Source organism: Ammospiza caudacuta, chromosome 1, assembly GCF_027887145.1.
Source record: "Ammospiza caudacuta isolate bAmmCau1 chromosome 1, bAmmCau1.pri, whole genome shotgun sequence".
NCBI classification, from domain to species: domain Eukaryota; kingdom Metazoa; phylum Chordata; class Aves; order Passeriformes; family Passerellidae; genus Ammospiza; species Ammospiza caudacuta.
In genome coordinates, this window is record NC_080593.1 from 154,705,434 (window position 1) to 154,727,003 (window position 21,570).

The following is a 21,570-nucleotide window of genomic DNA, read 5'->3' on the forward strand; positions in this document are numbered from 1 at the left end:
CCCACCCTGTCTCGTTGCCAGCATTCTAAACCTGTCTCCATGCCAGGCCTGTCCTGCTGGTTATGGGAGAACAATCCGTGTGACACCTCCCCTACTGTCCAACGTCTTGTGCTGGTTCATCCATAGCGCTCGAATAACTGGGCCTAACAAGGTCCAGCTGTGGTGTCCCATTGCTGTGATCAGAATGAAACCTGGCAAGGGAAATTTGGTGCTGGGTAAGAAGGCATGAGGAGCAGTTGCAGGAACTGTGTACATTTAGCTTTCAGAAAAAGTGAGTTGACCTTGTTACTCTCTAGAGCTACAACATCTAGGTTCATCATATCAGTTTTCTCATAAACAGTTTTACAAGTCATGAGGTGAGGATAGTATTTCTTGCCACAAATCTGCCCTGTCATGGCTCTTGAGCCCATGTCCATCTCTTCTTGGTGTCTGCTTTAATTTGAGACTTGATATTGGGGAGCATTGGCATGGATGATGTGTGTCAGAGAAAGCAGAATATACAACAAAATAGTAAGAACAATATGGTTGTCATCAGTGAGGGTGTTTAAAGCGCTTCTGTGGTTTATTTTGTGGGTGTGTTGTGAAGATTTGCCCCATTCCACTGCAGCCATGTCAGGCTGGTGTGGCCTTTGTACCTGTGCTGTGCATGAGGAGCTGCCCCTTCCATTGTGGTCATTCCTCCTTTATAGTGTGAGTGTTTGACACCAAAGGCTGGTGTTGATGGTGTGTGTCAAAGGGGACTGAAGACATGACCGAGATTTGCAGAGGTGGGGTGTCATCAGTGAGGTCATCCAATGGAACTCATGGTTTTGTGTGTGTGGGTGTGTTGTGGGTGAGGAGGGACCCCAACGGGAGATGCCCAAGTGGGTAGTGAACAAAGAGAGGTTGAGGGCCAGCAGATATTGCAAGGGTTGGACAATCTTTGGTATAGAAGAGACTGAGAGAGCATGGACTCTGGGTAGACAAGGCTGGGCATGAATGTGTTATCAGTGAGTGGGAGTCCTGCTGTTCTCAGTACTCCACACATGAAGGAAAGAAGGCATGTGCACAATTGAAAATAGATGGAATACTATGGGTGAGAAAAGTAAGTATTTTTCAGTGTGTGTGGATTGTCCCAGAATGTAAGAGATAATGGGGTCTCTCTTCTTGGAGGTCCAAAACTGAACTGGACATAATTGTGGAAATCCTGCCTGTGCTGGGTCTGCTTGAGAAAGGGAGATGGAAGAATTTGCACTGCGGAGTTCCTGCCCAAGTGCATGATGTTATTCCTCTGTTTGTGGGGAGGACTCAAGAAGTATTACGGGGAAGGGAATTTTTCAAGTGTGTGGTGGCATGGAGTGATTTTCTTATGCAGTGCCCAGGAGAGAATAGCTGCGAGCAAGCCTTTGGTAGATGAGGTGATGGCCTTGTGTCATGTTCTGGAAGATCTCCCCTCTCCCCTGTTTCCCATGTCAGTGTTGGATGTTTCGGTGGGGACATGTTTACTAAGAAATGTTCTTTGCTCCCTTTCCTTCCCACATAATGGTTGAGTGCTGGCATTGCACAGGGTGAGGGTGTGAGACCATTGGAATTCAAAAAGAAGATGACACAATTCAGGCTGTGATGGAAGAAAATTTTATTGGCTACAAAGAAGGATGAGGAAAAAGAAGCTGAAGGAATCAGGTGTGAGGTGCAAGTAGAGAGACCATCAGCCAAGGTGCTTTGGTTGCAGGAGCTGTTGGCAGAGGCCAGAGCTGGTGGTGTCAGGGGTGGGGCTGAGGGCCCTTAGCAGATGGAGCCATAGCCCCTTCTGCCATGGCAGCCCAGGCCTCCCAGGCCGTAGCCAAGGCCAAAGCCACCAAATCCGCCAGAGATGGGCTGTCCCTGGGCATTGAGCTCAGTGCCCAGAGCAGCAGAGGAGGTGGATCCGACGGCGGTGTTCTGGGGGAAGGAGGTCATGATGGGTCCTGGCAGGTGATCAGCACAGGGGAAGGGTTGATGATGACGCGGGAATCCTGGAATTGCAGGGCACAGGGGTCGTTGCAGCTGTTGGCCAGCGGGGTGGGTCCGCAGGGACTGCAGCGGATGTAGCAGGCCATGGGTGTGGTGTAGAGGGTGCCTGGAAAAGAGAGGATGAGGAAGGTTAGCGGTGTGGGGGCGCGAGGAGAGGAGTATCAGCAGGGTGGGGGAGTTGGGAGGCTGTTGTGTTGCTGTGGGGAGGCATGAGGGCTGCAGAGGCTGGGGCTGAATGTGCTGGAAGAGAAGAGCCAGGTGTGCAGGAGCAGGAGGGTTAGGGGCTTCCAACTCACCTTGTAGTCTGCAGGAGGAGAAGGCTTGAGGAGACGTGTGTGAGAGAGAGAGGCTCTGGGTCAGCTTTTATGCTGGTTCTGGAGGCGTGGGACAGCCTTGTCCCATGACCTTGGGTCATTTTGCAGGCCAGAGTTCCTGGTTGTCTCAGAGTGGTGAATCCTCCAGGGGGAATGTCTTTCATCGCACAACTCTGCTGTGTCATGTCTTACTTTTGAGTCCCTGTCCTTATGACATTGTCAGCAGCTCTTAAATGCAAGTATTAGAGACCAAGGGCATTTGATGAAGATGTTTTTGTGGAGGGCTGTGGATGTCAGATTAGGCGAGTGGGTGTCACCAGTAAAGTGACCCAATGGCCGTGTTGTGCTGTGGTTTGTGGGTGTCTTGTGGAGAGGCTCCTCAGTCCTTCACAACCACGTCAAGCTCATCTGGGCTTTGCAGTTCTTGTGGGGATGATGTGTGTCCCCTTCCATCATCCACATTTTCTCCCTGTCCCATTGCCACCATTGTAAACCTGTCTCTATGCCATGCCTTTCCAGCTGGATGTGAGAAAACAATCCCTATGGTTTGGGGGCTCTTGTCAGGCCCTGTAATGTCTTGGGTTTTATTCATCAGTAGTGCTCATCTCAACTTGCCATAACTTGGTCACACTGTGGGGTTCCATTGCTGGACTCTGAGTGACACTTAGAAATGAAATCTTGTGAAGGATCAGAAGATGATGTCTGTGGAGCACTTGAATGAGCTGGATGCATTCAATTTTCAGAACAAATGTGTTGACCTTTTTACTTTCTCAAGGTATATGAATGTAAATCATAAGGTCAGTCTTACCTGGCCCAGGCTGATGAGCCATGAGCTGGGGACTCTTTTTCTTCCTGTAACTCTACATTTCCATGTCCTGCTTTTGTGCTCGAGTCCATCTGACCTTGGCAGCAGCTTTAAAGTGAGAGTTGGTATTTGGGAGGATTTGCTTGGAAGGTGCGTGTCAGAGAAACCAGAATAAACCACAAATACCTAGGAAACTTGGGATGTCAACAATGAGGTCAACGCATGAGACAGGGGTTCTTTGGTGTGTGGCTGCATTTGAGGGAGGGACCCCATTCCTTTACAGCCCTGTCAGGCTGCTCTGGGCTTTGTGACTGTGCTGGGCATTAGGTCCTGCCCCTTCCAGTGCATTTACTCCCTCCCACCTTGCCCATGGATTTCCAGGGCCCTTGTTCCTGCCGACAAGGATGGGACAATTTTTCCCCTACAAAGCATTTCCTAATGCAGGTCATACAGGGTGATGAGGAACAGTTGGAGTTGATTTGGAAGGCAAAATCCTGTCTTAGTAACCTCTGTGTTACATACAGGAAAAGAAATCTTGCTGTGGATGCTGAGGGAGCCATGGCTGGTGTTTACCTCCACCTCTCAGCAATGTCTTGGCAGTGTCACCTACTGCACCATTGCAGACTATGCAAGGATGTACAGGTGGCGTAAAGGGTCAGTGAGGTGTGTTGCTGTGTTCATATCATATTTAATCAACCTGATCTGGGGCCTTGTGATCCAATTGTCCAGCTGGAGTCAGCTTGACAAATGAAGCGGCTCAATAGTCGTATCCATAAGACCAAAAAAATGTTCAACATCCTCAAAAACGATGTGAATTGGTGTGAGCAGGTTTGGGGTCCACAGGGATGGGGGACCACAGGCTTAGTGAATCAAGGCCAGTTCAGGGCCACCAAGATTTTTGGAGGATTTTTCACAAGGGACTGAGAGAGCTGGGACTTCCAGGAGACAAGGCTGGATGCTGGGTTTTTAGAAATTGGCAATGGCAAAATGAAAAGAGATGGAATTCCATGGCCAGAGCAGACAAGCCGTTCTTTAATGTGACGGTGGTCACAGAGTGGAAGAGGTGCAGGAGTTTCTCTCTGCCAGGGAGATGACAACCTGACCTGTCCATGGTTCTGCAAATCTTTCTCTGGGTTCCCTTCCTTGATCAGAGAGGATGGAAGCCCTTGCAGCGCTTCCCGAATTTCTCTGAGAGTGGATGTTATTGTGATTGTTTGTATGGTTTGAGAGTTCTAATGGGAGGAGATCATGTCAAGGCTATGCTGGCATAGAAAGTCTTTGTCAAAGCACCGAGCAGGAGAGCTTTGTTGTGTCAAAGCCTTTGGAATGGAAGATGATGTGTGTTTGTCATATACTGAAGGGTGACCCTTCACCCTTCAACTTCAAGCCTCCTGTGCCAGTTATGGTTGTTACCATTGAGGTTCTACATGTTGAGGAAGGTGTTGTGCCCCTTTGCCTCCCGTGGGTGAGGATGTCAGGGCTTTGGAATTCAAAAGGAAGAGACAAGTGAGTCTTTGATGCAGGAAAAGTTTATTGAGGCAAAAGAATTAAAAGGCAAGGGAGAGAACTTGAATGGATCCAGAGTGAGGTGCAAGTAGAGTGACCATCATCTGAGGTGCTTTGGTAGCAGGAGCTGTTGGCAGAGGCCAGAGCTGGTGGTGTCAGTGGTGGTGCTGAGGGCCCTTAGCAGATGTAGCCATAGCCCCTTCTGCCATAGCAGCCCAGGCCTCCCAGGCCGTAGCCAAGGCCAAAGCCACCAAATCCACCAGAGATGGGCTGTCCCTGCACACTGAGCTCAGTACCCAGAGCAGCGGAGGAGGTGGATCCGACGGCGGTGTTCTGGGGGAAGGAGGTCATGATGGGTCCTGGCAGGGTGACCATCACAGGGGAAGGGTTGATGATGACGCGGGAATCCTGGCATTGCAGGGCACAGGGCTCGTTGCAGCTGTTGGCCAGCGGGGTGGGTCCGCAGGGACTGCAGCGGTTGTAGCAGGCCATGGGTGTGGTGTGGAGGGTGCCTGGAAGAGAGAGAGGGATGAGGCAGGGTAGAGGCGTGGGAGAGCAAGTAGAGAAGTGTGCCGGAGCAGGAGGTTTGCGGGCTTGAGGCTCACCTTGCTGTCGGCAGGAGCAGGAGGAGAAGGCTTGAGGAGAAGTGTGTGTGGGAGAGAGGCTCTGGGCTGGCTTTTATGCTGGTTCTGGAGGGGCGGGACAGCTTTGTCCCATGGCCTTGAGGCATTTTGCAGGCCACAGTTCCTGGCTGGCTCAGAGCGGTGAGTCCTGAGGTGGGGAGTGTTTTGCATCCCACAACTCTGCTTTGTCGTGTTCTGTCTTTGAGTCCATGTTCATCTGACATTGGCGGCAGCTTTAAATACAGGTATTAGAGAACAAAGTCTGTTGATGGTGATGTTTATTGTGGAGGGCTGTGGACGTGACCAGAACTTTGGACCATGGGGCGTCAACCACGAAGCCACCCCCTGACCCTGGTGTGCTGTGGTTTTTGGATGTATTGTCAAGAAGGCCCTCATACCCTCACAGCCATGTCAGGCTCATTTGGGCTTTGCAACTCTTCTGGGGGTGATGAGTGTCCCCTTCCATGTCATTCTCTCCCACCCTGTCTCGTTGCCAGCATTCTAAACCTGTCTCCATGCCAGGCCTGTCCTGCTGGTTATGGGAGAACAATCCGTGTGACACCTCCCCTACTGTCCAACGTCTTGTGCTGGTTCATCCATAGCGCTCGAATAACTGGGCCTAACAAGGTCCAGCTGTAGTGTCCCATTGCTGTGATCAGAATGAAACCTGGCAAGGGAAATTTGGTGCTGGGTAAGAAGGCATGAGGAGCAGTTGAAGGAACTGTGTACATTTAGCTTTCAGAAAAAGTGAGTTGACCTTGTTACTGTCTAGAGCTACAACATCTAGGTTCATCATATCAGTTTTCTCATAAACAGTTTTACAAGTCATGAGGTGAGGATAGTATTTCTTGCCGCAAATCTGCCCTGTCATGGCTCTTGAGCCCATGTCCATCTCTTCTTGGTGTCTGCTTTAATTTAAGACTTGATATTGGGGAGCATTGGCATGGATGATGTGTGTCAGAGAAAGCAGAATATACAACAAAATAGTAAGAACAATATGGTTGTCATCAGTGAGGGTGTTTAAAGCGCTTCTGTGGTTTATTTTGTGGGTGTGTTGTGAAGATTTGCCCCATTCCACTGCAGTCATGTCAGGCTGGTGTGGCCTTTGTACCTGTGCTGTGCATGAGGAGCTGCCCCTTCCATTGTGGTCATTCCTCCTTTATAGTGTGAGTGTTTGACACCAAAGGCTGGTGTTGATGGTGTGTGTCAAAGGGGACTGAAGACATGACCGAGATTTGCAGAGGTGGGGTGTCATCAGTGAGGTCATCCAATGGAACTCATGGTTTTGGGTGTGTGGGTGTGTTGTGGGTGAGGAGGGGCCCCAAACTATCCCCGCTGCGTCAGGCAGGTCTGGGCTTTGCATCTTTGCCAGGTGTGAGTTCCTGGACTGTTGCATTCTGTGTCAGCAGAGGGAGAGTTGCCCCTTCAGGGAGCTGGCAGGGGATGGAGTGACTGAGGCCCCACTTGGTTGTTTGACCATTCAGAAGGACCTCGAGAGTAAGGTTTGAAGGGAACCTCCCAAATTTCAAACAAGAGAACTCTGAAGTTGTGCATCTGGACAGGAATAGCATTTGCCTCTGGCTCACGCTGTAGGCCGAGAGTCTGAGAAGTGGCTTTTGTGAGGCGGACCCTGTGGTGCTGATCAAGAACCCATACCAGAAAGTTGCAGTGGAGCATCACATTAGTGGAGCATCACGTGTCCATGACAGATTTCAGGAGATTCTTGCCATGAAGTCATGAGAGGTGGCCCTTCCTCTCTTTAGAACACTGAGGAGGTCCTATGAGGAGCCCCGTGGACATTTCTGGCCTCCACAGGAGATGCACAAGTGGGTAGTGAACAAAGAGAGGTTGAGGGCCAGCAGATATTGAAAGGGTTGGACAATCTTTGGTATAGAAGAGACTGAGAGAGCATGGACTCTGGGTAGACAAGGCTGGGCATGAATGTGTTATCAGTGAGTGGGAGTCCTGCTGTTCTCAGTACTCCACCCATGAAGGAAAGAAGGCATGTGCACAATTGAAAATAGATGGAATACCATGGGTGAGACAAGTAAGTATTTTTCAGTGTGTGTGGATTGTCCCAGAATGTAAGAGACAATGGGGTCTCTCTTCTTGGAGGTCCAAAACTGAACTGGACATAATTCTGGAAATCCTGCCTGTGCTGGGTCTGCTTGAGAAAGGGAGATCGAAGAATTTGCACTGCGGAGTTCCTGCCCAAGTGCATGATGTTATTCCTCTGTTTGTGGGGAGGACTCAATAAGTATTACGGGGAAGGGAATTTTTCAAGTGTGTGGTGGCATGGAGTGACTTTGTTATGCAGTGCCCAGGAGAGAATAGCTGCGAGCACGCCTTTGGTAGATGAAGTGATGGCCTTGTGTCATGTTCTGGAAGATCTTCCCTCTCCCCTGTTTCCCATGTCAGTGTTGGTTGTTTTGGTGGGGACATATTTACTAAGAAATATTCTTTGCTCCCTTTCCTTCCCACGTAATGGTTGAGTGCTGGCATTGCACAGGGTGAGGGTGTGAGACCATTGGAATTGAAACAACTCAGGTTGTGATGCAAGAAAACTTTATTGAATACAAAGAAGGATGAGAAAAAAGAAGCTGAAGGAATCAAGTGTGAGGTGCAAGTAGAGAGACCATCAGCCAAGGTGCTTTGGTTGCAGGAGCTGTTGGCAGAGGGCAGAGCTGGTGGTGTCAGGGGTGGTGCTGAGGGCCCTTAGCAGATGTAGCCATAGCCCCTTCTGCCAGAGCAGCCCAGGCCTCCCAGGCCGTAGCCAAGGCCAAGGCCAAATCCGCCAGAGATGGGCTGTCCCTGGGCATTGAGCTCAGTGCCCAGAGCAGCGGAGGAGGTGGATCCGACGGCGGTGTTCTGGGGGAAGGAGGTCATGATGGGTCCTGGCAGGGTGACCATCACAGGGGAAGGGTTGATGATGACGCGGGAATCCTGGCATTGCAGGGCACAGGGCTCGTTGCAGCTGTTGGCCAGCGGGGTGGGTCCGCAGGGACTGCAGAGGCTGTTGCAGGCCATGGGTGTGGTGTGGAGTGTGCCTGGAAGAGAAAGGGTGAGTTAGGACAAGGATGTGGGAGTGTGAGGGGCAATGATGTAGAAGAGTGAGGGAGTGTGGAGGCTGTAGTGGGGCTGTGGGAGTTGTGAGGGCTGCGGAGGCTGGGGCTGCGTGTGCTGGAAGAGAAGAGCCAGGGGTGCAGGAGCAGGAGGGTTAGGGCTTGAGACTCACCTGGTTGTTGGCAGGAGCAGGAGGAGAAGGCTTTGGGTGTAGTGTGTGAGTGAGAGACGCTCTGGGCTGGCTTTTATGCTGGTTCTGGAGGGGTGGGACAGCCTTGTCCCAAGACCTTGGGGCATTTTGCAGGCCACAGTTCCTGGTTGTCTCAGAGTGGTTAATCCTCCAGTGGGGAATGTTTTCCATCCCACAACTCCACTGTGTCATGTCTTACTTTTGAGTCCCTGTCCTTATGACATTGTCAGCAGCTATTAAATGCAAGTATTAGAGACCAAGGGCATTTGATGAAGATGTTTTTGTGGAGGGCAGTGGATGTCAGATTAGGCGAGTGGGTGTCACCAGTAAAGTGACCCAATGGCCGTGTTGTGCTGTGGTTTGTGGGTGTCTTGTGGAGAGGCTCCTCAGTCCTTCACAACCACGTCAAGCTCATCTGGGCTTTGCAGTTCTTGTGGGGATGATGTGTGTCCCCTTCCATCATCCACATTTTCTCCCTGTCCCATTGCCACCATTGTAAACCTGTCTCTATGCCATGCCTTTCCAGCTGGATGTGAGAAAACAATCCCTATGGTTTGGGGACTCTTGTCAGGCCCTGTAATGTCTTGGGTTTTATTCATCAGTAGTGCTCATCTCAGCTTGCCATAGCTTGGTCACGCTGTGGGGTTCCATTGCTGGACTCTGAGTGACACTTAGAAATGAAATCTTGTGAAGGATCAGAAGATGATGTCTGTGGAGCACTTGAATGAGCTGGATGCATTCAATTTTCAGAACAAATGTGTTGACCTTTTTACTTTCTCAAGGTACATGAATGTAAATCATAAGGTCAGTCTTACCTGGCCCAGGCTGATGAGCCATGAGCTGGGGACTCTTTTTCTGCCTGTAACTCTACATTTCCACGTCCTGCTTTTGTGCTCGAGTCCATCTGACCTTGGCAGCAGCTTTAAAGTGAGAGTTGGTATTTGGGAGGATTTGCTTGGAAGGTGCGTGTCAGAGAAACCAGAATAAACCACAAATACCTAGGAAACTTGGGATGTCAACAATGAGGTCAACGCATGGGACAGGTGTTCTTTGGTTTGGGGCTGCATTTGAGGGAGGGACCCCATTCCTTTACAGCCCGGTCAGGCTGCTCTGGGCTTTGTGACTGTGCTGGGCATTAGGTCTTGCCCCTTCAAGTGCATTTTACTCCCTCCCACTTTGCTCATGGATTTCCAGTGCCCTTGTTCCTGCCGACAAGGATGGGACAATTTTTCCCCTACAAAGCATTTCCTAATGCAGGTCATACAAGGTGATGAGGAACAGTTGGAGTTGATTTGGAAGGCAAAATCCTATCTTAGTGACCTCTGTGTTACATACAGAAAAAAAAATCTTGCTGTGGATGCAGAGGGAGCCATGGCTGGTGTTTACCTCCACCTCTCAGCAATGTCTTGGCAGTGTCACCTACTGCACCATTGCAGACTATGCAAGGATGTACAGGTGGTGTAAAGGGTCAGTGAGGTGTGTTGCTGTATTCATATAATATTTAATCAACCTGATCTGGGGCCTTGTGATCCAATTGTCAAGCTGGAGTGAGCTTGACAAATGAAGCAGCTCAATAGTCGTATCCATGAGGCCAAAAATTTTCAACATCCTCTAAAATGATGTGAGTTGGTGTGAGCAGGTTTGGGGTCCACAGGGATGGGGGACCACAGGCTTAGTGAATCAAGGCCAGTTCAGGGCCACCAAGATTTTTGGAGGATTTTTCACAAGGGAGTGAGAGAGCTGGGACTTCCAGGAGACAAGGCTGGATGCTGGGTTTTAGAAGTTGGCAACGGCAAAATGAAAAGAGATGGAATTCCATGGCCAGAGCAGACAAGCCGTTCTTTCATGTGACGGTGGTCACAGAGTGGAAGAGGTGCAGGAGTTTCTCTCTGCCGGGGAGATGACAACCTGACCTGTCCATGGTTCTGCAAATCTTTCTCTGGGTTCCCTTCCTTGATCAGAGAGGATGGAAGCCCTTGCAGCGCTTCCCAAATTTCTCTGAGAGTGGATGTTATTGTGATGGTTGTGTGGTTTGAGAGTTCTAATGGGAGGAGATCATGTCAAGGCTATGCTGGCATAGAAAGTCTTTGTCAGAGCACCGAGCAGGAGAGCTTTGTTGTGTCCAAGCCTTTGGAATGGAAGATGATGTGTGTTTGTCATATACTGAAGGGTGACCCTTCACCCTTCAACTTCAAGCCTCCTGTGCCAGTTATGGTTGTTACCATTGAGGTTCTACTTGTTTAGGAAGGTGTTGTGCCCCTTTGCCTGCCATGGCTGAGGATGTAAGGGCTTTGGAATTCAAAAGGAAGAGACAAGTGAGTCTTTGATGCAGGAAAATTTATTGTGGCAAAATAATTAAAAGGCAAGGGAGAGAACTTGAATGGATCCAGAGTGAGGTGCAAGTAGAGTGACCATCATCTGAGGTGCTTTGGTTGCAGGAGCTGTTGGCAGAGGGCAGAGCTGGTGGTGTCAGGGGTGGTGCTGAGGGCCCTTAGCAGATGTAGCCATAGCCCCTTCTGCCAGAGCAGCCCAGGCCTCCCAGGCCGTAGCCAAGGCCAAAGCCAAATCCGCCAGAGATGGGCTGTCCCTGGGCATTGAGCTCAGTGCCCAGAGCAGCGGAGGAGGTGGATCCGACGGCGGTGTTCTGGGGGAAGGAGGTCATGATGGGTCCTGGCAGGGTGACCATCACAGGGGAAGGGTTGATGATGACGCGGGAATCCTGGCATTGCAGGGCACAGGGCTCGTTGCAGCTGTTGGCCAGCGGGGTGGGTCCGCAGGGACTGCAGCGGTTGTAGCAGGCCATGGGTGTGGTGTGGAGGGTGCCTGGAAGAGAGAGAGGGATGAGGCAGGGTAGAGGCGTGGGAGAGCAAGTAGAGAAGTGTGCCGGAGCAGGAGGTTTGCGGGCTTGAGGCTCACCTTGCTGTCGGCAGGAGCAGGAGGAGAAGGCTTGAGGAGAAGTGTGTGTGGGAGAGAGGCTCTGGGCTGGCTTTTATGCTGGTTCTGGAGGGGCGGGACAGCTTTGTCCCATGGCCTTGAGGCATTTTGCAGGCCACAGTTCCTGGCTGGCTCAGAGCGGTGAGTCCTGAGGTGGGGAGTGTTTTGCATCCCACAACTCTGCTTTGTCGTGTTCTGTCTTTGAGTCCATGTTCATCTGACATTGGCGGCAGCTTTAAATACAGGTATTAGAGAACAAAGTCTGTTGATGGTGATGTTTATTGTGGAGGGCTGTGGACGTGACCAGAACTTTGGACCATGGGGCGTCAACCACGAAGCCACCCCCTGACCCTGGTGTGCTGTGGTTTTTGGATGTATTGTCAAGAAGGCCCTCATACCCTCACAGCCATGTCAGGCTCATTTGGGCTTTGCAACTCTTCTGGGGGTGATGAGTGTCCCCTTCCATGTCATTCTCTCCCACCCTGTCTCGTTGCCAGCATTCTAAACCTGTCTCCATGCCAGGCCTGTCCTGCTGGTTATGGGAGAACAATCCGTGTGACACCTCCCCTACTGTCCAACGTCTTGTGCTGGTTCATCCATAGCGCTCAAATAACTGGGCCTAACAAGGTCCAGCTGTGGTGTCCCATTGCTGTGATCAGAATGAAACCTGGCAAGGGAAATTTGGTGCTGGGTAAGAAGGCATGAGGAGCAGTTGAAGGAACTGTGTACATTTAGCTTTCAGAAAAAGTGAGTTGACCTTGTTACTCTCTAGAGCTACAACATCTAGGTTCATCATATCAGTTTTCTCATAAACAGTTTTACAAGTCATGAGGTGAGGATAGTATTTCTTGCCACAAATCTGCCCTGTCATGGCTCTTGAGCCCATGTCCATCTCTTCTTGGTGTCTGCTTTAATTTGAGACTTGATATTGGGGAGCATTGGCATGGATGATGTGTGTCAGAGAAAGCAGAATATACAACAAAATAGTAAGAACAATATGGTTGTCATCAGTGAGGGTGTTTAAAGCGCTTCTGTGGTTTATTTTGTGGGTGTGTTGTGAAGATTTGCCCCATTCCACTGCAGCCATGTCAGGCTGGTGTGGCCTTTGTACCTGTGCTGTGCATGAGGAGCTGCCCCTTCCATTGTGGTCATTCCTCCTTTATAGTGTGAGTGTTTGACACCAAAGGCTGGTGTTGATGGTGTGTGTCAAAGGGGACTGAAGACATGACCGAGATTTGCAGAGGTGGGGTGTCATCAGTGAGGTCATCCAATGGAACTCATGGTTTTGTGTGTGTGGGTGTGTTGTGGGTGAGGAGGGACCCCAACGGGAGATGCCCAAGTGGGTATTGAACAAAGAGAGGTTGAGGGCCAGCAGATATTGCAAGGGTTGGACAATCTTTGGTATAGAAGAGACTGAGAGAGCATGGACTCTGGGTAGACAAGGCTGGGCATGAATGTGTTATCAGTGAGTGGGAGTCCTGCTGTTCTCAGTACTCCACACATGAAGGAAAGAAGGCATGTGCACAATTGAAAATAGATGGAATACTATGGGTGAGAAAAGTAAGTATTTTTCAGTGTGTGTGGATTGTCCCAGAATGTAAGAGATAATGGGGTCTCTCTTCTTGGAGGTCCAAAACTGAACTGGACATAATTGTGGAAATCCTGCCTGTGCTGGGTCTGCTTGAGAAAGGGAGATGGAAGAATTTGCACTGCGGAGTTCCTGCCCAAGTGCATGATGTTATTCCTCTGTTTGTGGGGAGGACTCAAGAAGTATTACGGGGAAGGGAATTTTTCAAGTGTGTGGTGGCATGGAGTGATTTTCTTATGCAGTGCCCAGGAGAGAATAGCTGCGAGCACGCCTTTGGTAGATGAAGTGATGGCCTTGTGTCATGTTCTGGAAGATCTCCCCTCTCCCCTGTTTCCCATGTCAGTGTTGGATGTTTCGGTGGGGACATGTTTACTAAGAAATGTTCTTTGCTCCCTTTCCTTCCCACATAATGGTTGAGTGCTGGCATTGCACAGGGTGAGGGTGTGAGACCATTGGAATTCAAAAAGAAGATGACACAATTCAGGCTGTGATGGAAGAAAATTTTATTGGCTACAAAGAAGGATGAGGAAAAAGAAGCTGAAGGAATCAGGTGTGAGGTGCAAGTAGAGAGACCATCAGCCAAGGTGCTTTGGTTGCAGGAGCTGTTGGCAGAGGCCAGAGCTGGTGGTGTCAGGGGTGGGGCTGAGGGCCCTTAGCAGATGGAGCCATAGCCCCTTCTGCCATAGCAGCCCAGGCCTCCCAGGCCGTAGCCAAGGCCAAAGCCAAATCCGCCAGAGATGGGCTGTCCCTGGGCATTGAGCTCAGTGCCCAGAGCAGCAGAGGAGGTGGATCCGACGGCGGTGCTCTGGGGGAAGGAGGTCATGATGGGTCCTGGCAGGGTGACCAGCACAGGGGAAGGGTTGATGATGACGCGGGAATCCTGGCATTGCAGGGCACAGGGCTCGTTGCAGCTGTTGGCCAGCGGGGTGGGTCCGCAGGGACTGCAGCGGTTGTAGCAGGCCATGGGTGTGGTGTAGAGGGTGCCTGGAAAAGAGAGGATGAGGAAGGTTAGCGGTGTGGGGGCGCGAGGAGAGGAGTATCAGCAGGGTGGGGGAGTTGGGAGGCTGTTGTGTTGCTGTGGGGAGGCATGAGGGCTGCAGAGGCTGGGGCTGAATGTGCTGGAAGAGAAGAGCCAGGTGTGCAGGAGCAGGAGGGTTAGGGGCTTCCAACTCACCTTGTAGTCTGCAGGAGGAGAAGGCTTGAGGAGACGTGTGTGAGAGAGAGAGGCTCTGGGTCAGCTTTTATGCTGGTTCTGGAGGCGTGGGACAGCCTTGTCCCATGACCTTGGGTCATTTTGCAGGCCAGAGTTCCTGGTTGTCTCAGAGTGGTGAATCCTCCAGGGGGAATGTCTTTCATCCCACAACTCTGCTGTGTCATGTCTTACTTTTGAGTCCCTGTCCTTATGACATTGTCAGCAGCTCTTAAATGCAAGTATTAGAGACCAAGGGCATTTGATGAAGATGTTTTTGTGGAGGGCAGTGGATGTCAGATTAGGCGAGTGGGTGTCACCAGTAAAGTGACCCAATGGCCGTGTTGTGCTGTGGTTTGTGGGTGTCTTGTGGAGAGGCTCCTCAGTCCTTCACAACCACGTCAAGCTCATCTGGGCTTTGCAGTTCTTGTGGGGATGATGTGTGTCCCCTTCCATCATCCACATTTTCTCCCTGTCCCATTGCCACCATTGTAAACCTGTCTCTATGCCATGCCTTTCCAGCTGGATGTGAGAAAACAATCCCTATGGTTTGGGGGCTCTTGTCAGGCCCTGTAATGTCTTGGGTTTTATTCATCAGTAGTGCTCATCTCAACTTGCCATAACTTGGTCACACTGTGGGGTTCCATTGCTGGACTCTGAGTGACACTTAGAAATGAAATCTTGTGAAGGATCAGAAGATGATGTCTGTGGAGCACTTGAATGAGCTGGATGCATTCAATTTTCAGAACAAATGTGTTGACCTTTTTACTTTCTCAAGGTATATGAATGTAAATCATAAGGTCAGTCTTACCTGGCCCAGGCTGATGAGCCATGAGCTGGGGACTCTTTTTCTTCCTGTAACTCTACATTTCCATGTCCTGCTTTTGTGCTCGAGTCCATCTGACCTTGGCAGCAGCTTTAAAGTGAGAGTTGGTATTTGGGAGGATTTGCTTGGAAGGTGCGTGTCAGAGAAACCAGAATAAACCACAAATACCTAGGAAACTTGGGATGTCAACAATGAGGTCAACGCATGAGACAGGGGTTCTTTGGTGTGTGGCTGCATTTGAGGGAGGGACCCCATTCCTTTACAGCCCTGTCAGGCTGCTCTGGGCTTTGTGACTGTGCTGGGCATTAGGTCCTGCCCCTTCCAGTGCATTTACTCCCTCCCACCTTGCCCATGGATTTCCAGGGCCCTTGTTCCTGCCGACAAGGATGGGACAATTTTTCCCCTACAAAGCATTTCCTAATGCAGGTCATACAGGGTGATGAGGAACAGTTGGAGTTGATTTGGAAGGCAAAATCCTGTCTTAGTAACCTCTGTGTTACATACAGGAAAAGAAATCTTGCTGTGGATGCTGAGGGAGCCATGGCTGGTGTTTACCTCCACCTCTCAGCAATGTCTTGGCAGTGTCACCTACTGCACCATTGCAGACTATGCAAGGATGTACAGGTGGCGTAAAGGGTCAGTGAGGTGTGTTGCTGTGTTCATATCATATTTAATCAACCTGATCTGGGGCCTTGTGATCCAATTGTCCAGCTGGAGTCAGCTTGACAAATGAAGCGGCTCAATAGTCGTATCCATAAGACCAAAAAACTGTTCAACATCCTCTAAAACGATGTGAATTGGTGTGAGCAGGTTTGGGGTCCACAGGGGATGGGGACCACAGGCTTAGTGAATCAAGGCCAGTTCGGGGCCACCAAGATTTTTGGAGTATTTTTCACAAGGGACTGAGAGAGCTGGGACTTCCAGGAGACAAGGCTGGATGCTGGGTTTTTAGAAATTGGCAACGGCAAAATGAAAAGAGATGGAATTCCATGGCCAGAGCAGACAAGCCGTTCTTTAATGTGACGGTGGTCACAGAGTGGAAGAGGTGCAGGAGTTTCTCTCTGCCAGGGAGATGACAACCTGACCTGTCCATGGTTCTGCAAATCTTTCTCTGGGTTCCCTTCCTTGATCAGAGAGGATGGAAGCCCTTGCAGCACTTCCCGAATTTCTCTGAGAGTGGATGTTATTGTGATTGTTTGTATGGTTTGAGAGTTCTAATGGGAGGAGATCATGTCAAGGCTATGCTGGCATAGAAAGTCTTTGTCAAAGCACCGAGCAGGAGAGCTTTGTTGTGTCAAAGCCTTTGGAATGGAAGATGATGTGTGTTTGTCATATACTGAAGGGTGACCCTTCACCCTTCAACTTCAAGCCTCCTGTGCCAGTTATGGTTGTTACCATTGAGGTTCTACATGTTGAGGAAGGTGTTGTGCCCCTTTGCCTCCCGTGGGTGAGGATGTCAGGGCTTTGGAATTCAAAAGGAAGAGACAAGTGAGTCTTTGATGCAGGAAAAGTTTATTGAGGCAAAAGAATTAAAAGGCAAGGGAGAGAACTTGAATGGATCCAGAGTGAGGTGCAAGTAGAGTGACCATCATCTGAGGTGCTTTGGTAGCAGGAGCTGTTGGCAGAGGCCAGAGCTGGTGGTGTCAGTGGTGGTGCTGAGGGCCCTTAGCAGATGTAGCCATAGCCCCTTCTGCCAGAGCAGCCCAGGCCTCCCAGGCCGTAGCCAAGGCCAAAGCCACCAAATCCGCCAGAGATGGGCTGTCCCTGGGCATTGAGCTCAGTGCCCAGAGCAGCGGAGGAGGTGGATCCGACGGCGGTGTTCTGGGGGAAGGAGGTCATGATGGGTCCTGGCAGGGTGACCATCACAGGGGAAGGGTCGATGATGACGCGGGAATCCTGGCATTGCAGGGCACAGGGCTCGTTGCAGCTGTTGGCCAGCGGGGTGGGTCCGCAGGGACTGCAGCGGTTGTAGCAGGCCATGGGTGTGGTGTGGAGGGTGCCTGGAAGAGAGAGAGGGATGAGGCAGGGTAGAGGCGTGGGAGAGCAAGTAGAGAAGTGTGCCGGAGCAGGAGGTTTGCGGGCTTGAGGCTCACCTTGCTGTCGGCAGGAGCAGGAGGAGAAGGCTTGAGGAGAAGTGTGTGTGGGAGAGAGGCTCTGGGCTGGCTTTTATGCTGGTTCTGGAGGGGCGGGACAGCTTTGTCCCATGGCCTTGAGGCCTTTTGCAGGCTACAGTTCCTGGCTGGCTCAGAGCGGTGAGTCCTGAGGTGGGGAGTGTTTTGCATCCCACAACTCTGCTGTGTCGTGTTCTGTCTTTGAGTCCATGTTCATCTGACATTGGCGGCAGCTTTAAATACAGGTATTAGAGAACAAAGTCTGTTGATGGTGATGTTTATTGTGGAGGGCTGTGGACGTGACCAGAACTTTGGACCATGGGGCGTCAACCATGAAGCCACCCCCTGACCCTGGTGTGCTGTGGTTTTTGGAAGTATTGTCAAGAAGGCCCTCATACCCTCACAGCCATGTCAGGCTCATTTGGGCTTTGCAACTCTTCTGGGGGTGATGAGTGTCCCCTTCCATGTCATTCTCTCCCACCCTGTCTCGTTGCCCGCATTCTAAACCTGTCTCCATGCCAGGCCTGTCCTGCTGGTTATGGGAGAACAATCCGTGTGACACCTCCCCTACTGTCCAACGTCTTGTGCTGGTTCATCCATAGCGCTTGAATAACTGGGCCTAACAAGGTCCAGCTGTGGTGTCCCATTGCTGTGATCAGAATGAAACCTGGCAAGGGAAATTTGGTGCTGGGTAAGAAGGCATGAGGAGCAGTTGAAGGAACTGTGTACATTTAGCTTTCAGAAAAAGTGAGTTGACCTTGTTACTCTCTAGAGCTACAACATCTAGGTTCATCATATCAGTTTTCTCATAAACAGTTTTACAAGTCATGAGGTGAGGATAGTATTTCTTGCCACAAATCTGCCCTGTCATGGCTCTTGAGCCCATGTCCATCTCTTCTTGGTGTCTGCTTTAATTTGAGACTTGATATTGGGGAGCATTGGCATGGATGATGTGTGTCAGAGAAAGCAGAATATACAACAAAATAGTAAGAACAATATGGTTGTCATCAGTGAGGGTGTTTAAAGCGCTTCTGTGGTTTATTTTGTGGGTGTGTTGTGAAGATTTGCCCCATTCCACTGCAGTCATGTCAGGCTGGTGTGGCCTTTGTACCTGTGCTGTGCATGAGGAGCTGCCCCTTCCATTGTGGTCATTCCTCCTTTATAGTGTGAGTGTTTGACACCAAAGGCTGGTGTTGATGGTGTGTGTCAAAGGGGACTGAAGACATGACCGAGATTTGCAGAGGTGGGGTGTCATCAGTGAGGTCATCCAATGGAACTCATGGTTTTGGGTGTGTGGGTGTGTTGTGGGTGAGGAGGGACCCCAACTGGAGATGCCCAAGTGGGTATTGAACAAAGAGAGGTTGAGGGCCAGCAGATATTGCAAGGGTTGGACAATCTTTGGTATAGAAGAGACTGAGAGAGCATGGACTCTGGGTAGACAAGGCTGGGCATGAATGTGTTATCAGTGAGTGGGAGTCCTGCTGTTCTCAGTACTCCACACATGAAGGAAAGAAGGCATGTGCACAATTGAAAATAGATGGAATACTATGGGTGAGAAAAGTAAGTATTTTTCAGTGTGTGTGGATTGTCCCAGAATGTAAGAGATAATGGGGTCTCTCTTCTTGGAGGTCCAAAACTGAACTGGACATAATTGTGGAAATCCTGCCTGTGCTGGGTCTGCTTGAGAAAGGGAGATGGAAGAATTTGCACTGCGGAGTTCCTGCCCAAGTGCATGATGTTATTCCTCTGTTTGTGGGGAGGACTCAATAAGTATTACGGGGAAGGGAATTTTTCAAGTGTGTGGTGGCATGGAGTGACTTTGTTATGCAGTGCCCAGGAGAGAATAGCTGCGAGCACGCCTTTGGTAGATGAAGTGATGGCCTTGTGTCATGTTCTGGAAGATCTCCCCTCTCCCCTGTTTCCCATGTCAGTGTTGGTTGTTTTGGTGGGGACATATTTACTAAGAAATATTCTTTGCTCCCTTTCCTTCCCACGTAATGGTTGAGTGCTGGCATTGCACAGGGTGAGGGTGTGAGACCATTGGAATTGAAACAACTCAGGTTGTGATGCAAGAAAACTTTATTGAGTACAAAGAAGGATGAGAAAAAAGAAGCTGAAGGAATCAAGTGTGAGGTGCAAGTAGAGAGACCATCAGCCAAGGTGCTTTGGTTGCAGGAGCTGTTGGCAGAGGCCAGAGCTGGTGGTGTCAGGGGTGGTGCTGAGGGCCCTTAGCAGATGGAGCCATAGCCCCTTCTGCCAGAGCAGCCCAGGCCTCCCAGGCCGTAGCCAAGGCCAAAGCCAAATCCGCCAGAGATGGGCTGTCCCTGGGCATTGAGCTCAGTGCCCAGAGCAGCGGAGGAGGTGGATCCGACGGCGGTGTTCTGGGGGAAGGAGGTCATGATGGGTCCTGGCAGGGTGACCAGCACAGGGGAAGGGTTGATGATGACGCGGGAATCCTGGCATTGCAGGGCACAGGGCTCATTGCAGCTGTTGGCCAGCGGGGTGGGTCCGCAGGGACTGCAGAGGCTGTTGCAGGCCATGGGTGTGGTGTGGAGGGTGCCTGGAAGAGAAAGGGTGAGTTAGGACAAGGATGTGGGAGTGTGAGGGGCAATGATGTAGAAGAGTGAGGGAGTGTGGAGGCTGTAGTGAGGCTGTGGGGAGGTGTGAGGGCTGCTGAGGCTGGGGCTGAACGTGCTGGAAGAGAAGAGCCAGGGGTGCTGGATCAGGAGGGTTAGGGCTTGAGACTCACCTGGTTGTTGGCAGGAGCAGGAGGAGAAGGCTTTGGGTGTAGTGTGTGAGTGAGAGACGCTCTGGGCTGGCTTTTATGCTGGTTCTGGAGGGGCGAGACAGCCTTGTCCCAAGACCTTGGGGCATTTTGCAGGTCACAGTTCCTGGTTGTCTCAGAGTGGTGAATCCTCCAGTGGGGAATGTTTTCCATCCCACAACTCCACTGTGTCATGTCTTACTTTTGAGTCCCTGTCCTTATGACACTGTCAGCAACTTTTAAATGCAAGTATTAGAGACCAAGGGCATTTGATGAAGGTGTTTTTGTGGAGGGCTGTGGATGTCAGATTTGGCGAGTTGGTGTCACCAGTAAAGTGACCCAATGTTGTGCTGTGGTTTGTGGGTGTCTTGTGGAGAGGCTCCTCAGTCCCTCACAACCACGTCAAGCTCATCTGGGTTTTGCAGTTCTTGTGGGGATGATGTGTGTCCCCTTCCATCATCCACATTTTCTCCCTGTCCCATTGCCACCATTCTAAACCTGTCTCTATGCCATGCCTTTCCAGCTGGATGTGAGAAAACAATCCCTATGGTTTGGGGACTCTTGTCAGGCCCTGTAATGTCTTGGGTTTTATTCATCAGTAGTGCTCATCTCAGCTTGCCATAGCTTGGTCACACTGTGGGGTTCCATTGCTGGACTCTGAGTGACACTTAGAAATGAAATCTTGTGAAGGATCAGAAGATGATGTCTGTGGAGCACTTGAATGAGCTGGATGCATTCAGTTTTCAGAACAAATGTGTTGACCTTTTTACTTTCTCAAGGTACATGAATGTAAATCATAAGGTCAGTCTTACCTGGCCCAGGCTGATGAGCCATGAGCTGGGGACTCTTTTTCTTCCTGTAACTCTACATTTCCATGTCCTGCTTTTGTGCTCGAGTCCATCTGACCTTGGCAGCATCTTTAAAGTGAGAGCTGGTATTTGGGAGGATTTGCTTGGAAGGTGCGTGTCAGAGAAACCAGAATAAACCACAAATACCTAGGAAACTTGGGATGTCAACAATGAGGTCAACGCATGGGACAGGGGTTCTTTGGTTTGGGGCTGCATTTGAGGGAGGGACCCCATTCCTTTACAGCCCTGTCAGGCTGCTCTGGGCTTTGTGGCTGTGCTGGGCATTAGGTCCTGCGCCTTCCAGTGCATTTACTCCCTCCCACCTTGCCCATGGATTTCCAGGGCCCTTGTTCCTGCCGACAAGGATGGGACAATTTTTCCCCTACAAAGCATTTCCTAATGCAGGTCATACAGGGTGATGAGGAACAGTTGGAGTTGATTTGGAAGGCAAAATCCTATCTTAGTGACCTCTGTGTTACATACAGAAAAAAAAATCTTGCTGTGGATGCAGAGGGAGCCATGGCTGGTGTTTACCTCCACCTCTCAGCAATGTCTTGGCAGTGTCACCTACTGCACCATTGCAGACTATGCAAGGATGTACAGGTGGTGTAAAGGGTCAGTGAGGTGTGTTGCTGTATTCATATAATATTTAATCAACCTGATCTGGGGCCTTGTGATCCAATTGTCAAGCTGGAGTGAGCTTGACAAATGAAGCAGCTCAATAGTCGTATCCATGAGGCCAAAAATGTTCAACATCCTCTAAAAGGATGTGAGTTGGTGTGAGCAGGTTTGGGGTCCACAGGGGATGGGGACCACA

At 50.5% G+C, this 21,570-nt stretch overlaps 3 protein-coding genes and 3 pseudogenes across 3 annotated transcripts; all 6 read right to left on the reverse strand.

Moving 5' to 3' along the window:
• Positions 1–4,794: 4,794 nt before the first annotated feature.
• LOC131562910 (feather beta keratin-like) lies at positions 4,795–5,347 on the reverse strand (annotated as a pseudogene).
• Positions 5,348–7,955: 2,608 nt separating this feature from the next.
• On the reverse strand, positions 7,956–8,267 carry LOC131566070 (feather beta keratin-like). Its single transcript, XM_058817267.1, has one exon. It carries the CDS (start codon positions 8,265–8,267, stop codon positions 7,956–7,958), a length of 312 nt encoding a protein of 103 aa, XP_058673250.1.
• A 2,717-nt stretch (positions 8,268–10,984) lies between these two features.
• Positions 10,985–11,534, reverse strand: LOC131565924 (feather beta keratin-like; annotated as a pseudogene).
• Positions 11,535–13,667: 2,133 nt separating this feature from the next.
• LOC131567357 (feather beta keratin-like) lies at positions 13,668–14,006 on the reverse strand. The gene has a single exon (XM_058818945.1). It carries the CDS (start codon positions 13,977–13,979, stop codon positions 13,668–13,670), a length of 312 nt encoding a protein of 103 aa, XP_058674928.1. The 5' UTR covers positions 13,980–14,006.
• A 2,689-nt stretch (positions 14,007–16,695) lies between these two features.
• LOC131560594 (feather beta keratin-like) lies at positions 16,696–17,365 on the reverse strand (annotated as a pseudogene).
• A 2,004-nt stretch (positions 17,366–19,369) lies between these two features.
• Positions 19,370–19,708, reverse strand: LOC131566486 (feather beta keratin-like). The gene has a single exon (XM_058817806.1). The coding sequence runs from the start codon at positions 19,679–19,681 to the stop codon at positions 19,370–19,372; it is 312 nt and encodes a 103-aa protein (XP_058673789.1). The 5' UTR covers positions 19,682–19,708.
• Between the last annotated feature and the right edge of the window lie 1,862 nt (positions 19,709–21,570).